Source organism: Rhinopithecus roxellana, chromosome 11 (genome assembly GCF_007565055.1).
Source record: "Rhinopithecus roxellana isolate Shanxi Qingling chromosome 11, ASM756505v1, whole genome shotgun sequence".
NCBI lineage: Eukaryota > Metazoa > Chordata > Mammalia > Primates > Cercopithecidae > Rhinopithecus > Rhinopithecus roxellana.
This window is the reverse complement of record NC_044559.1, coordinates 79,944,599-79,962,006: the sequence shown is the minus strand read 5'-3', so window position 1 is coordinate 79,962,006 and position 17,408 is coordinate 79,944,599. Positions and strand designations below refer to the sequence as shown.

Below are 17,408 nucleotides of genomic sequence, written 5' to 3'. Positions count from 1 at the left end.
CCAAATACAGTCACATTCTGAGGTACTGGGGATTGGGACTTAAATATATGAAATGGGTAAGGGGTGGAGGAGACACAATTCACCCACAACATTCGTAACTGTGATTCACACCTCGAGCCACTCCCTGAACTAAAAACTCTCAACATGTCTTAATAAAAGAGTAAACGCAATACAGAGTGTATAGTGTTGTAAATATGGTATAGAAAATAAAGTAATGAAGTCATTTTATTCAATGTTATTCCATCTGAAATGCTTATCCATTTCCTCTACTTTTACCTTTGAGAATGGAACGATGACCAAACTATTTTTTGGCAGTTTATTAAAACTATGCCTTTGTCCTATACTCCACCTTCAAAGTTTGAAATCAATTATTTTGGGTGTAACTAAGAATATTTTTTATGGTTCAGAACGATTCTTTTCATTAAAAAGATTATCAATGCACAAGATACTAACCGGATAATCGTAATGCAAGTTAAAGCAGCTAATGAATATTATGCATTAAGAAGCATGTGATTGGATTATGCAAGAACCTTGTTATCAAAAATAGTGGCGAAAAACTTCAACCAAGAAGACTTCCTAAAAATGATTAATAGAACTACCTACCAGGCATTCTAAATATTAAATTGTTAAGGGAAACTAAGGGCGATCAACTACTTCCACTGCATGGTATATGTCTGTCCAGATATTAGAGAAATTAAGATTTCTTCCTTTAGTTATCTATAATCATAGATAAAATTAGAAAACAGAATAATAATATAGTTATGCCATATATTTTGTCATAGATTTTTTTTTTGTCACAAGCTATCTACATTCTAATGAATTGAAGATCAATGAACCTATATATTTTGTAATAGACAAGATAATGTTCAATTTTGAGCAGCCAAGAAATGAATCACCATTTGTTTTATTTTTATAAGTTAGGTACTCAGAATTGCAAGACAGCTTCTCTTACATTAGAATGTAAAGTTTATGAGGAAAGATTTTTGTCTATTTTGTCCGTTTTGTTCACAGCTCTATTTTGGCACCTAGAGCAGTGCCTGGCACAAGGTAGGCACTCAGTAATATGAATGAATACTATGTGAATAAATGTTACAACAAACAGATATAAATAAGGTATGACAGTAAGTCATATGTACACTCAAATGAGTATTGTTTATTAATCAACTTAGCTAAGTGATGCATGCTCTCTCATTTCCACTGCTTAAAATAATTGTGAAACTCCACTTCCAGAATCACTATTATTTTAAAAACCATGTAAGACACTTTATTCCTTTAGCCCTATGTAATTTTGGACCCCAAAATATCAGTCAGCTCAAACAACTTCCCCTCCTTAGTCACCAGAAATTGTATTGAGGGTAGGGATGTTGACCACCGAATGTCTGCCAAATACATGAACTCTGTATAAGAGCGAGTGTAAGAAGGCCTAACTTCAATACCCCCAGACAAGTGGTCTACTGACCACCACTGACTGCACTATAGTGAAGTTTGAGACAGGTATGTAGGAGAATTACTATTTAAACTCATAGTATTAGAGGCCTTTTCAAGACTCCTTAAAAACATGACTCTCATTATCTGTCATTGTGCATGAGTGGACTAAGTGTTGTGATTTTATATAAATTTATAAATGAGCCTGATGTCATAAACCTACTTGAAATACCAAATACACTGATCTATTTTTAAAGGGTCTTTAGATATTCTTCCTAGTTAAATTCTTAATTTTAATTTTGCAGGAATTTTATTTTCTGACAACCACTAAACAATGGACATATTTTTACCATATGAATGTTTAACTGCATATATTCTACTACTAATATCAGTCTTGCTGCTGGACATTTCAAACACTTTTTCCTCAGAAATATAGATTGATTTTTACATACTACAAGTAGTGAAGTTAAAAAAAAATTTCTTCAAGAAGTGAGAGGACTATCAAACAATGTTAAACACCGATAAACCCAACACTGACTTACTTTTCTGAAACAGGTTCAGAAATGATTGCCTAATTACTTCCTAGATGGTTCCTTTACAGCCATGCCCAGCTCAGTGCCTCACACATAACAGAAGCCTGATAAATATTTGTGGAATTAATGAATAACAACTGTTTAATAAAAGGAAAATCTCTGATAATAACCATTTTAAAATAAGATACCAAATTACTTATTTTGCAGTTTAATGCCAATCATTCCATGTTTAAATGTTGTTTAAAATAGTATATCTTCAATAAAATACCTGCTTATGTTCAGTTCATTTTCTATATGTTCTTTCTCTTATTCATCAAGTCAAGCATCTTCTCCTATATCTATCCATTTGCTCTTTATAAAAGCAGATCTTTACCTGTTTTCAGAAATCAATAAACCCTTTTGAAAACCAGATTTTTGAAAATTTGAAATTTATGTACTTTTCCTCCAAAAAACATACACAGAAGTTTACACATAGCTTCTAAAAAGGCTTGGATCTCCTGAAGTACCTCCATAGACCCTTGCAAGTAGGATCTTATGTTAAGAAGTTAACATTTTATAATATATTTCTGCACAGAAGTTCTATTAGTCCATTTTCACACTGCTGATAAAGACACACCGGAGACTGGGGAAGAAAGAGGTTTAGCTGGACTTACAGTTCCACATGGCTGGGAAAGCCTCAGAATCATGGTGGGAGGCAAAAGGCACTTCTTACTTGGCAGCAGCAAAAGAAAATGAGAAGGATGCAAAAGCAGAAGCCCCTGATAAAACCATCATATCTCATGAGACTTACTCACTACCACAAGAACAGTATGGGGGAAACTGCCCCTTTGATTCAAATTATCTCTCACCAGATCCCTCCCATAACATGTGGGAATTATGGGAGTACACATTCAAGATGAGATTTGGGTGGGGACACAGAGCCAAACCATATCAGAATTATATTCATATTTGCATGAGTGTATCTGAGGTAAGATATACGCACATCATATTATTCAGTTAAATTATTATCTTATTGCATAATCTCTGCTGGGGAGTCAGTTTTGTGAACACATGAACTGTTTTAGACTAGTAGGACCTCACTGGCTCCCTGTGGTAATCATTTACTGAATAGTAAATTATCCACAGACTAGGAAGTCTAATTTGATTATAACAAACTCTCTTAAGTGGTAGAGGTTAAGAAGGAAGCAAGAGACAGGTTAGCTAAAAACCTCAAAAAGCAGCCGAAAATAGGTGGTAATGGGAAAGCAGGTACTTAAAAGATGGGTGCCAGTTTATCAATGGGGAAGACAGAGGTTAAAGACATACATAATCTACTTTAATCCTAGTAATTTAAAATAACTGGCAGAACATGGTGGCTCACACCTGCAATCCCAGCACTTTGAGAGGCCAGGGTGGGAGGAATGCATAAGGCCAGGAGTTTGAATACCAGTCTGGGCAACACAAGAGGACTCTGTTTCTACAAAAGAAAAAAATTAAAAACAAACAAACAAATCCAGTATTGGTGGCTCTAAAAAACAGAAAAAGAAAAAACAATAAAATAAAATAATAAAGGCAAGAGAAGATAAATAATGAAGGCAGTGCAAAAAAACCTACAAAATGTAGGAGCAATGGAATCTGTCCAGCTCTATCCTCTAGGAGCTAGATAAAACAGAATTGTAGATAAGCAATTGAAAAGATATTTAAAGGACAGGAAAGTCTTTAATTGAACTAATGAATTTCCAAAGCATCTGACATTCTGAGAGAACCTAGATTTTTATTTCCAAAGACAAACCACACAAGCTGTAACTCGCAGATAAAAACTTACATGAAATTTCAAATTGCATGAAGTTTAAAACTTCATGAAGTTTCACATTAAGTTTCTCTCGTCTTATAGAAACAAATCCTGAAAATACTCATCAAATTCTTCTTCCCTATTTAAAAAAAAAGCATACATATTAAGATCGATAAATAGAGTAAAAAAATTACTACATGATACATTATATGAGATTAATAAAAATAAAATACTTTAAGTCAACATATTGGCTGCTTCTGCTATATATCAATATATTCCCATGATTCAGCCATCAAATAATTCTTAGTTTCTAGAATAATCATAACTATACCCAGATTGATTAAAATAAAAATATTTCATATGTTGGCACCTCTCCCTAAATATATTACCTAAAATTTTGCTTTGAAATACCTGTAAAATGTCATTGCTTCTCTTTACTTTTTGGGCTTACTTTATAACTTCTCTGTTCATTCTCATTTTAAATTATAGTCTGCTCAAGAAGTGAATAAAAAAGAAACTTTTTAAGGAAAAATGTAAGCCTAAGATATACTGGGGAACTGGGTAAATCTCCTTAGGCTGTAGTTTTTATACTACACTGAGCATAGTAAATGTATTATGTATTTGTAGCAGTAAATATTATTTTACTTTTAAAAGACCAGTGTGACAGCAGTATAGCAGTGTAGAAGTGTACTTCCCATGCAAGGGGCTCCCTTGCATAGGTTTATGATAATCACAGTATGATGGAATAGGCTTCTCTGGAAGCTTAGGAAACAGCCATCTCTGAAGAAATCCAATCAAGGACTAGAGGGTCATCTGTTAAAGTGAACTGATTAAAGATTTATTTACCAGGCGGAAGCTGGACGTGTTGGCTCTTACGACAATGGCTGGGAATAAGCTCTAATCTTACCAGGCTAGGCAGTCTTTGGCATTAAATAGATCACCATGATGTTGTATTTTTCCATTAATAAAGCCATGGTTATAGCTTCCTAAACTGATTGAAAAGGTACATATTATCTATTAATATCAGCACTTACTGTGATTTTTCATCTGTCTCTGGTAGTGGACCCTTCCAAAGTTCAGATTCTGAAGCACTTTCTTCCTCATCAGAGTTTCCTGTTCATTTAAAAGAGATGATTTTTAAAAATCTATTACAGTTAAAACACATTTTGAACTATTCGCCAATAATTAACTTTTTATTTAACTCAGCTTCAACTTTTACGGCTTTCTAAAAATTTAATTCACTCTCACATGTACAATAAATTCTTTTAAAACATATATAAATAGGCCAAGGGATACAAAGAGTCACAGCAAAAAGGCCAAGGATTTTAAGTCTCATGGAAACTTCTCTAAGTTACACTGAGTTAAAGTAGCAATTCCAATATTAACTCTTATAAGTGAATTATCTCTTGCAATACAGTTGTTTCTGATCTAGTTTCTTCTTTTCCTTGGTTAACAGAAGACATGCAAGTTAAGATTTACATCTGTAGAGAACATGTTTACATTAAGATTAGCACCTTAAGAACTGAGCTAGTATGTAAGACCAGCTAGTTAAATTATTTTTAAAAAATCGTCAGACATTTAAAAAAACTAATGCTGATTACATAATGAGAAGAAGCCTGTTTCAGTGAAGAAACTGGCATTCTCACACATTGCTGTGAATGAAATTTTGTAAACCTTCTTCTGGAGAAAAATATCTGGCAATATAGATCAGTTTAAAACACATACCCTGTGACCAGCAATGCTGCTTTTAGGAATTTGATTACTTACACAGATAAATAAGCACCTCTGATACATATGTACAAAGATGCACACTGTATAAGAACAACTACAAAAAACAACCTAATTCCCCACCAATTAGGGATTAATGACTGGTTAAATAAATACTATACAGCTGTTTAAAAACATTAGCATATCTGTATGTACTGCAATAGAAAAATGCCCATTCGATATCAAATTTTTAAAAAGTTACAAAAAGTATGCATAGTATAACATATATGTTAAAAACATATGCACATTATATACATACATGTAATTTTATATATGTATTGTAAGTCTGCAAAAGCCAACCAAATTTAGCAGTGATTATATTACCTGTGGGCCTGGAATAATTTTACTTTCTATTTTAAACATTTTCAAATTGTTTGTATTTTAAACAATGAGCATGAATTACCTTCAAAATCAGTAAAAACAATAAAGATACTTTATTTATATATAAAAATATGACAAAATAGACATGTTTCAAATAAATCACCTTTATTAGTCAACTAAAATTTTAAAAATATGGCAAAATTATCACGCAATAACACTATAATCCACAAAGTAGTTACATTAGCAAACAATTCCTCTCCAATAATGATTATTAGTCTAAAAAAGAAGTGGCACAAATGTGGCCTGTCAATACAGAATGTCCTTTAGTTAAACACAACAAAAATAAAAGAGCATTGATTTGTTACGGTGGATCTAGCCTTTTACCTGTTGGACTCTGATCCTTGAATCAACATGTGTGTCTGAACTTTGCTCCTAACTGAATCTATTCTGGCAGCAATTCCAGCAAAAATGGCAAAAGGGGGGAGGGTATTTTGTTTTCTAATGATCTACATACAAATGATAAAATTTTAATCTTGAAAACAAGATTCCTGGCTCAATGACAGCCATCACTGGAATGGCCAGTGTCCCAAATTGATAATGTGGAGGAAAAAAAGAATTAAAATCTTCTCTTATTTTTATGAAAACTCACTAGTATGAGATAAAGAAAGCAGAGAAAAACTAATTAGGCCTAGTAAGGTTATTACTAGTATATTACTCTGCTAATGTTAATGATGCCAGAGAACAAAACCTACAAGGCCTTTAGAAGTGGACAGCTGTTATCTTGTTCCCTTCCAAGAGTACTTTCCACATGCCAGCTTTCTTACACCAGTTTTCTGATACCAGTCAATCAATTTTACTAAAAAATCAAGTCAGTTTAGAGTAACATTATAAAATAATTGTCTTAAAAAATACCCATTAAAAAAGTGGCCAGATATCCCTAGAGAATCAAGTCTACAAGACTGGACTAAATGACCTTTACGGTCCCTTATAACCCTGTGAATCTATAGTATCCTGGTTCCCTGAGGGCTGGCAGTCACTACAAATCATTACTATCATAACTGTTACAACCTGCCAGGGGTGGGAGGGGTGTTACTAAGGACATAACAATTGGAAGAACTGGCAACACAAAAGAATGCATCACTGTCAAATCTATTCAGTAATTATTGGTAAGCAGGGATCGGAATTTAAGTCACTGACTTTCTGAGTTGAAAGGGGAACCCGGAGGTCATTTAATCCAACACTTATCCAATGAATGAACCTCTCACTGCAACACCTCCAGTAACAAGTGCCAATTCAATCCATGCTGGAACACTCATTACTCCAGAGGCAGCCCATTTCTCCATTTCTTTTGTCAGGCAGTTCTAAGGGACAAGTTTTTCCTTAAATTAAGGCAAAAATCTGTCTTTGGGCAGTTCTGCCAACCCAGAGTCATAAAAAACAAGTCTCCTACATAGTAGCAGCCTTGCAGTAATTTCCATGTCTACTTCCTCACCTCTTCCCTCCCATCCCTTCACTCTTCTCCCAGGTAAACATCTGGAGTTACTCCAACATTCTTCCTACAACATAATTTCAAGTTCTCGCAATATCTCAGTTTTTTTCTTCTTGACCTGCTTCAAGTTTTCAGTGTTCCCTTTAGAGTGTAGTGCCTAAATAAATTGTACACAATTTTCCCTACATGTTTTGAATAATGAAAGTAGGTCTATCATCTTGGTTTTTGTGGATATTATATGGTAACTAATAACTTGCCCTACTGAAGCAATGGCAAATGGCTCCAATAATCATGGTAACAAATGGACAGGTCAGATTTTTATAGACTTAACTTTTGATTTCATCAATTCTAGAGAACAAACACAGGATTTACATGTCTGTATTTTTCTTTTCTCCGATAACAATGATAACTACAGGTTATTAAGGACTTATTTTGTGTCAGGCACATACTTTACATGTATGTTTTCTCATTTGATTCTGATAATAATCCAACAAAGTAGGTCTCTTTATACCCATTTTACAGACAGAAGTGAAACATAGACAGATGAAATTCATTTAATGTGGATCTGTACAATGCATACGCCAAAACTGGGGTATAAAGAATAGACATACAGTTGATTTCACTGATGAGCAGTTATTGATTGATAATACAGGTAAAGGGCATAGACTTTGGAATTATAAACTTATGTTTAATCCTAGCTTTGCCACTAACTATTTGACCTTGGACACTTTGCTTCAATTCTCTGGTTCTTGGGCGGTCTCATGTGCAAGGTGACCACAGATAACAATACTTGAAATTTGTTAAGAGGGCAGCAAATCATCAAGTTGTATACTTTAAATATATAATTTTTAAAAATTGAGTTTCTTCATTCATTTAAAGACATTCTCTAGGTCTTGATTTTTCTCATCTACAAAATGAGGATATTAATGCACATTATTAGATTAAATAAAGTAACATATCTAAAGCACTTGTTACTGTGCCAACAGAAATTGAGTTTTTCTCCATGGATTTGGTTTTAATAATCCAGAAGTCAAATGAGTTAAGAAGGTAACTGAGTATTGTCCAAATGGAAATAAAATAAATAGCAAAATGTGAGGTCTGAAATTGTCAAGACCATGTAATACAGATGACTGACCGCCTGAGAGGATATCTGGGGTTGGCATACCATAACAATGTATATGTTTCCTGCTTACTATGGTAAATAACTTTCTGGCTGCCAAACAGAAGGTCAGTTTGAAGTGGATAATTTGTTTTTATAAGGCCAAACTAGCTAGAGGTTTCTCAGATTGGATATAGTCTTCACAGTATTCACCCTGCTTCTACTAGTAAAAATTTGATTTAGCTGAGGAGAGGTAAAAGAGCATTAAGTGCTACTTCTAGGAGGCAGGGAAGGATTCAGAGGGCAGGGGTGAAAGACAGTGGGAGGGAGAAAGCAGGCAGAAGAAATAAAAGAATAATATAAATCAGTGATTCAAGAATTTCCCCCAAAATACTTTTTAATAAAAAAAAATTAGAACTGAAAAAGGGGAATTTTTTCTATATTACATAAACATTCACACCTCTCACTGTTGGAAATAGATGAAAACTAAAATACACTTTCCCACTTTAGCCTGTGTACACCTTTGTTGAAGTATGTACCTATGATTTCATCCTGAGATAACATTGGTCCACTGATCTTATACTTGGCAGTACTTTCGAAACTGTCACTACATTTTATCTAATTTAGGAAAGGACTTCCTGATAAATTAGAATTTACATGCAGAGAAAGTATCAGTGCTTTAAGATACTTCAAATATGTTGAAAACAAAGTTGGTACAAGCAAAATAATTATAAGGAATATACTATATTCCTAAGCTAGAGGAATACCTCCATCATCTCCCTCTCCACTAAATTTTTAAACAAGAAATATCTTAAAATTTCTATTTTTCTCAGTGCAAAATTTCTGATCATTGAATATTTAAGATTTCTTAAGAATTATACTAAATGCAAATAATGTTTATATTTGAGTTTTGGAATTTGGAATAATTATCAAACTTTTTTCCCTGAGTTTGCCACAATAAATCTTAAAGTCATAAAAAAATTTTTTTCTTAATTCTTAGGTTTATAAATAACAAAGTGACCAGGTGTGGTGGTTCATGCCTGCAATCCCAGCACTTTGGGAGGCCAAGGCAGGCAGATCACAAGGTCAGGAGTTCGAGACCAGCCTGGCCAACATGAGGAAACCCCGTCTCTACTAAAAATACAAAAATTAGCTGGGCATGGTGACGGGTGCCTGCAGTCCCAGCTACTCGGGAGGCTGAGGCAGAAGAATCACTTGAACCTGGGAAGCGGAGGTTGCAGTCAGCCGAGATCGTGCCACTGCACTCTAGCCTGGGTGACAGAGCAAGACTCTGTCTCCAAAAACATAAAATAAAATAATCAAGTAAGCCTAGAAATCTCAAGTTTCTAAATTTCTATGAAATAAGTCCAGAGAGTATAAAATGAATTAGATACGCTATTGAACTACACCTTATTATTAGGCCTTGAGCCTAATACAAGTCTTTAAAAAATTCAACACTGTATTACTGTTTAGATTCAAAGCTACTGTTTGTTATGACACAAATTGATGTACCCTTTTATAAACCCATAGAAGACTCTTCTCTCAAAACTGCCAGGAAAAAGCTGAACACTCTAGGAGTTCTCATTATTATCTTATGGGTACAATTAATCTTTCTACTGCTGGTTTCACTCTTAGGTTTGGTTGTTAGGAAGAACACTGACAAATTTGTGATCTATCTTTGCAATTATGCAGGACTTTTTAGAATACAATTGTGTGTATAACTGTAGCTTTACATTGCTATTCTATCTTATTTTTCCATTATTCTGACTTTTTTAACCTTAAAAAAAGTATTGTGTATGTTTTTAAAAGTCATTGTGAATACTTTTTGGAATATTGCAGGGAAAAAAATAATAAAATTTGCAGCAAATACTCAACGAAATCCAATCGGTTTTGATCCAAACTAGGGAAAACCATAGGACTAATTTAAATCCATTTCAACCTCATCCCTTTATCTTTCTTCCTTCACATTTTGTAACATGAAATTGAAAGATATATCCACTGTATTAACTGGTAAAATTTTTAATGCTCTCTATACTTAAAATAAGAAACTTCTTAATGCCCTTAATTGAGGAATAAATCCTATACACTTTTGGCCTTTTTTCTACAGTTTTTCTCATGTATAAAAATAATTAACAAAAACAACAATCACATCAGAGTAAGATACAATTCATGGGAAATCTAAATTGCAAATACATCAAATGCATATTTTTATTAAATAAATACTTGTTACTTACTATTTAGAGAATCTTCTGATTTCTTTGAAGATGAATGCCCTGAAAAGGAAACATCATTGATTTATTAAGTATCATCCTATAGTAGTGCAATCATTGTAGCTGTAACCAGAATTCTTAGCAATATTCTAGTTTGCTTATAGTCTTACAGATAAGCACTTCACTGTTTTCTTTTTTTTTTTTTTTGAGACAGAGTCTCGCTCTGTCGCCCAGGCTGGAGTGGAGTGGTGCGATCTCGGCTCACTGCAAGCTCTGCCTCTCGGGTTTACGCCATTCTCCTGCCTCAGCCTCCCGAGTAGCTGGGACTACAGGCGCCCGCCACCTCGCCCGGCTAGTTTTTTGTGTTTTTTTAGTAGAGTCGGGGTTTCACCGTGTTCGCCAGGATGGTCTCGATCTCCTAGCCTCGTGATCCGCCCGTCTCGGCCTCCCAAAGTGCTGGGATTACAGGCTTGAGCCACCGCACACTGTTTTCTAATCTTTCATGTTCCTTAGTCTTACCTCCCTAATTAAAATGTTACATTCTTTTAGGCAGGGATCATATCTTATGTTCTCATTGGTCTGTAATAGCCAGCACAAAACTTAAAAAATAATGAATACCTGCAAAAAAAATCTCATATTGCTAAAAAGAACACCTCACAGATTAGCTTCAATATAAGCAATAATTTATTATCTATAGAGATGTTCAACATTTGAAAGCAGTTTACAAATACTTGCTTTTTACAGTATCTTTTCTAAAGTCATATGCAGATGAGCATTAGTTCTCAGTAATTGATAAGAACACAAAAATTATGTCATAAAACAAAAATTCTTGGCTCTACAATGGTCATCCAGTGACAGAAACAGAGAGAGAAAGGCACTGAAGATCTATCAGTATAATTTTTTAAAAAATCACTATGATACAGAGTTTCCTGCAATAAGACCTCAGGGAAAATATTTCTGAAGGATGATAAAGTAAAAAAGGGCAGGTGACAGATAGACAGTAACAATTCCTCCAATGTTCCCGGATAGGAGGCCTCATAACCCAAAGTTTTTGGCCCCTTTAGACCAGGTGAAGAGTATAAGAACTACAGGGTAAGGAAATAGGAAATGTATTCTTTCCTGTCATCCTCTAATGAGGAGCATGATACCTGCTTCCCAATATCCAAAGTTCTACAGGTAAAAAAGACGTTAGGCTTAATTTGGAGGCCCAAGGACATAATTAGCACCAAAGGGAGGAAGCTGTAGATTTGGGCTGAATGTTAAGAGAAACATGCTAGCAATTACAACTACCTGAAAATATAAAGCATTATTTTTGGTAGTAGTGGGTTCCTTTTCCCTGGAAATGTTGAACCAATGCAGAACAATCACATGATACACAGCAGTGCCTCTCTCAAACTTTAGTGCATATGATTCGCCCTGGGAACTTGTTAGTAGATCTGGAAGGGTCTGAGATTGTGAGTTGCTAACAAGTTCCCAAATGCTGCCCAGAGGACCATACTTTGAAAAGCAAAACTAAAGAATATCCTTTCAGTCATGATTCCAGAACTGATCTCTGAAGTTCCTCTGACTTTGAGAAAATGTGGTTGAATTCACTGATTCACTCACTTACATTTATTGAATGCCTACTATGGGAGCAAGCATTATCAGGAACTAGAGATAAAGTAAACATGTCACATAGTCCCTTCCCTTACAGAAAATAAACAAATTATTCCAAGGATATTATGTATTTCTAAAGGAGAAGTGAGAGGTATTATTGGATTATGTAAGAGGAACATCATCTTATTTGGAGAAGTGAGGTGAAAGGGTGCCAGGAAGGGCCTTTCCAAGGAACTGAGCTAAGCTGAAACCTGAAGGATGAGGTAGCTTTTGGGAAAGGGGTGATGGTGAGACGGATAAGATTCTGAACATTTTGCCAAGACAGTCTACCTAAATATCTTGTTCTCCCCATACCTGCCAAAGTGGACTGGTCCTTAAAGTCAGTTATTGATCTTTCTCACTTTTTCTCTCTATCCATTCATTCAACTATCTAGTTCATCCATCTATTACTTATACATTTTCTAAGATAGTAACCTAAAGCTATGAGAGTTGATGGGATTACACTGGGAGTACAGAGAGAAACTAGAGAAATCTAGGTAAGAGCACCAAGGAACTCTAACAGCTAAATGTAAGACTGAGAAGGAACTTCAGTTAAAAGCAGCTAAGGAGGTCGGGTGTGGTGACTCATGCTGGTAATCCCAGCACTTTGGGAGGCCAAGGTGAGAGAACTGCTTGAGGTCAGGAGTTTGAGACCAGTCTGGGAAACAGCAAGACCCTGTCTATGCAAAAACAAAACCAAAAAACAAAAATTAGCTGAGTGTGGTAATGTGGGCCTGTAGTCCCAGTTACTTGGGAGACTGAGAAAGGAGGATCACTTGGGCCTCTGAGGTTAAGCCTGCAGTAAGCCAAGATTATGCCACTGTATTCCAGCACTCCAGCCTGGGGCCTGGATGACAGAACAAGACCCTGTCTTACAACAACAACCAAAAAAAAAAAAAAAAAAAGCTTCAGCTAAGGAGAGGCCAGAAAGACAGAAATAAAATTAAAGGAAGTTGTTTTGAGGCATGCCAACAGTCCAAACGCAGCTGAGATGTTAAGCATGTATTAATTACTCTTCAAGTCTGGTCCAAATTAAGGTGGTCTGGCAAGAAAGAATCAAATCAATGATAAAGCTAATTCCAGATGATCCCAGATAAGGTATAAAAGAGTTCCACATGGTTTTCCTAAAAGTTTGCTAAAATTTTGTTATTTTCTGTTATATACCATAGAAGTTGGGGGTAAAAAAGCTGTATTTCTAGAGACTTTGCTTTCAAAGGCACTCTAAATAGAGAATACATAGGAAAGAGATATCTCAATTCCACCTGGCTTTGGTCTTCTATCCCTGAAGAATCTTCAAAGTCTTTTACTCTCTCACTATTATTTATGCTGAACATGAGCTAGTGGGGTGCCAGGGATATAGCAATGAACAAAGTAGGAAGAATCTCTGCCTCTTTTTGGCTTTTGGCTTTTATATCGTCATATGTGTAATAATGGAAAATGTCAGAAGCCATGACAGCGTTACAAATGAGAGTCCTAATTTAGATTCAAGGTGGGGGATGAAATCAGGAAAGGATCAGAAAAGACATTTAAAAGCTTAGACCTGAAGGATGAGCTGGAATAGAACTGAGGGTTTTAGGAAGAGAAGATGCAGCATCCATGTAACCCCTAAAACTGAAAGAGGCTTGACATTTTGCAGAAACTGAAAGGTTACATGGGGGGAGTATGAACGTGAGGTATGGAGTGGTGAGAAACAAGCCTTGTATGGTACACAAGTTCTGGATCCCACAGAACCTTTTAGCTTTGTCCAGGATTTTGGTTATCAGCCTAAAAACAACAGGAAATAATTGATTTATGGAGAATGGATTAAGAGGAGGGAAGGTGGAATGGCAGGACAGAGGCGGAACCCGTAAGGAGAATATAACAGTAGCCTATAAGAGAAAATATAGAGGTTTGTAGTAGGGTGGAGAGAACTTCAGAAATACATACTCTGGGGGTAAAATTCACAGGACTTGGTGACAAATCAAACATAAATAATAAGGTGAAAGACAGTATCAAGGATAATCCCCAGATTTCTGATATTAGTTTTTAGGTCAACACAGGTGTCATCTACTGACTGGAACACTAAAGGAAAAACGTCTATAAGGAAGATCACATGCATATGTATGCATAATATGAAGGGTCCAATCCCAGCCCTGAACCTCAGTATTCATCTACCTCATCTATTTTGATTGTACTGAGTAACATTTTATAAAGTAGAGACTAGTTCTTTCATTTGGAATATGCAGTGATTAACATGGTATCACAGTTGTGATAAGAATAAACATATAATACAATGAGGGCAACAAATTTCTTAAGTGACACATTAAATATTTTACTAGCATATAAGGATAAATAACTTTCTAAGACTCAAAAGATATGTTTAACATTTATTGGTTAAAATTTACCTTAGAGGGGAAAACAACATAGAGACAAAAAGGCATTCTGCTACAAATGCCATCTCTCAATAAGCAATAAAATGACAATATCTTCCTCTCACCATCTATCAATTTTACGAAGACTAAAGCTTGGTGACACCATATACTTGAAGCTATGGGAGTAGACAGTATCACAAGGGCATGTAGATTTAAACTCTGCTACATAATGAATATATCATGATGTGCAAGAAGAAGTAAATGCTTCTAAGACTGCAACATAGCTAATGATCTTCATAGCTGGAGCGAGAGAGCCCTCTCCTGTCCAAATATTGTATTAACATTGGCTTGAATCTAATTCAATTACCTATCTAGATTAAGTATGATTCACTATATATTACAGCCGATTGACTCTATTATGGACGAAAAAAGCAACTAGAAGTAACCTTTGTAATAGCTAATATGTGCCAAGTACTATGCAAACTGCTTAATGAATTATCTCATTTCAACTTCTGAACAATTCTAAAAGGAATCATGACCATTTTACACATAAAGAAATTGAGTCTTAGAGAGCTTAAGGACTGCTGAGGAAAAAGCAGGCAGTTCTAAGTATATGTGCACAGCACTATGCTAGGTTCTGAGAACACATATACATGACAATTTTTCTCATTTCTAGAAACTCATAAACTAGTGAAAAAACCACACAGGCCATTATAAATAAAATCAGTATTATAATTTTATATTGATTTATACATTATAGACTGTTTAAAGGCACTGATCAAAGTGCCTTTCACATTCTCATTTGAGTTTCCACAATAAGCTTGACCAGCATGAAGGCCAGATATTCACCTCACCCCTATACACATAAGAGAAATAAAGCAGTTCAGTGACTTATCCAAAGTAACAAGTCTGTAGGTGACAAAGCCAGGAATTAGAAAACTGTTGGCAATATTATACTATCTGCCAAAAATGAACTAAAATTAACCCTTAATTAATTTAGAGGAGTTCTTAAAACTCCTGTAAGTCACTTTAAGTTCATATCTAAATTCTCAGTCAGTTTCCTCTCAATTACCATAAAATGAAATTCCAACTGCATTCACCAATTAGATGAATGAAATACGGCAGATTATATTTCATGCTCATAAATGTGAGTAGATGCTTTATCTTAATTTCCTTTTACCTTTATCTTTTTTCTTGGAGGCCTCTTCTGCAGAAGATAATCTGGATTTTTTACATGATGACTCTCCACAATCTTTTTTGGTTTTATCTTTTCTTTTTTTTGACTTGATTTCTTTTCTCCTTTATGTTAAACAATATAAAATTAAAGTTAACTTTTCCAACTGACCTTTTCAAAAATAAAAACCATCATATGAACAAAAAACCAAAACCAGTTAAAATACTTATTTTTTAAATGTGATAAGGGATGTTAAGTGAGTCTGGAAATATTTTAGGCTAGTATATTAATTAAAACTATTCTGTAAGACAATAAAGTCTTAACATTGAGACAAATAATTATTTTCTATAAGTTCTGTATACAACCATAGTAAATACAAATTATAATTGTATGTTTCCTTCTTTCTATATTCTATCACTTAGCCTTTTAAAACAAAATTACAAGAACAAATCTCATTTCTCTTCACATAATCCATATCCACCTACATGTTAAAAAAGCACAAATAAGGTGAAACTGCTGAACAACTCTAAGCCACCAGTAAATAGAAATTTCTTCTCTTAAGAATAAAGGAATATAGTAAAAGCATAATGGAATGAAAATGGAAAGGGCTTACTGTTAATTCATATATCAACATCAGGCCACTTATAATTTATACTCTTATTGTTGCAGCTTTATCTCTTCTAGGCCAGGTTTACAAGGTTGGCAAGCAATTACTTAATTTTAATAGGTTAAAAAAAAAATACTAAATGGGAAAAGGTGATAATGCTGAAATTGGGACTGGCAAGGAGGATAGAGACAAAGAAAAGATTACTTTCAAAAAACTTGTTCAGTAGATTTTCCAAGTTAAAGTACATATACCAAATGCTATAATAGTATTTAATGCAGTAACCACTTTTGCCTATTTTTTAAGAATCATTTCCATTTTGAAATGAAGTTCAAAAGTTAAGGTCAAAACAAATCTGTGGTTTCTTTCACTATCACTGATGGGAAGGGGAAATAAAGGTTTAGGCTATTCCAGTAATCTAAAAAAGTTCCAGCTCGGTGTGGAGGCTTATGCCTATCATCCCAGCACTTTGGGCGGCTGAGGCAGAACTGCTTGAGTCCAGGAGTTTGAGACCAGCATGGGCAACATAGGGAAACATCATCTCTACAAAAACTTAAAAAAAAAATTATCCAGATGTGGTGATGTACACCTGTAGTCTCAGCAATTCTGGAGGCTGAGATGGAAGGATCACTTGAGCTCAGGAGGCTGAGGCTGCAATGAGCCATGATCACACCACTGTGCTTCAGCCCAGCCAATAGAGTGAGACTTTGTCTCAAAAAAATAAAGAATAATGAAAATAATAAAAATAATTCTGCTAATTTTGAGAATTAAAAATATTATTTAACATTTATTTTTAATAGCTAAAGTACTATATAGGCACATTTATGACAAAGCTGTTATTTTTTGACAACCCATGTGATTAAAAAAAAGAAAGCTATTTTAAAATTAATATGCTTATGTATACATTTAATAAAGTTGCAAAAGTTGAACTAATTTAACTGTTATTCAGGGCATAAAACCTGACCATCACAAAGGCAAGTTGCAAAGAATCAGTCTGAACATCTTTAATGCCACTTACTGTGGCAAGCA

The 17,408-nt window shown here is 34.7% G+C and overlaps 1 protein-coding gene across 2 annotated transcripts in view; it reads right to left on the bottom strand.

The window, feature by feature from the left end:
• Nucleotides 1-3,689: 3,689 nt before the first annotated feature.
• LOC104658026 (protein FRA10AC1) overlaps nucleotides 3,690-17,408 on the bottom strand; it is a 33,831-nt gene continuing 20,112 nt past the window's right edge. The window contains exons 11-14 of one of the 2 annotated variants that reach the window (XM_010357918.2): nucleotides 15,782-15,900; nucleotides 10,640-10,678; nucleotides 4,764-4,842; nucleotides 3,690-3,868 (exon numbers count right to left, since the gene is read on the bottom strand). In XM_010357918.2, coding sequence (XP_010356220.1) covers nucleotides 3,826-3,868; nucleotides 4,764-4,842; nucleotides 10,640-10,678; nucleotides 15,782-15,900 — 280 coding nt within the window. In that variant the 3' untranslated portion in view covers nucleotides 3,690-3,825. The remainder of the gene's footprint in view (nucleotides 3,869-4,763; nucleotides 4,843-10,639; nucleotides 10,679-15,781; nucleotides 15,901-17,408) is intronic. The other variant, XM_010357919.2, reaches the window with a different exon arrangement.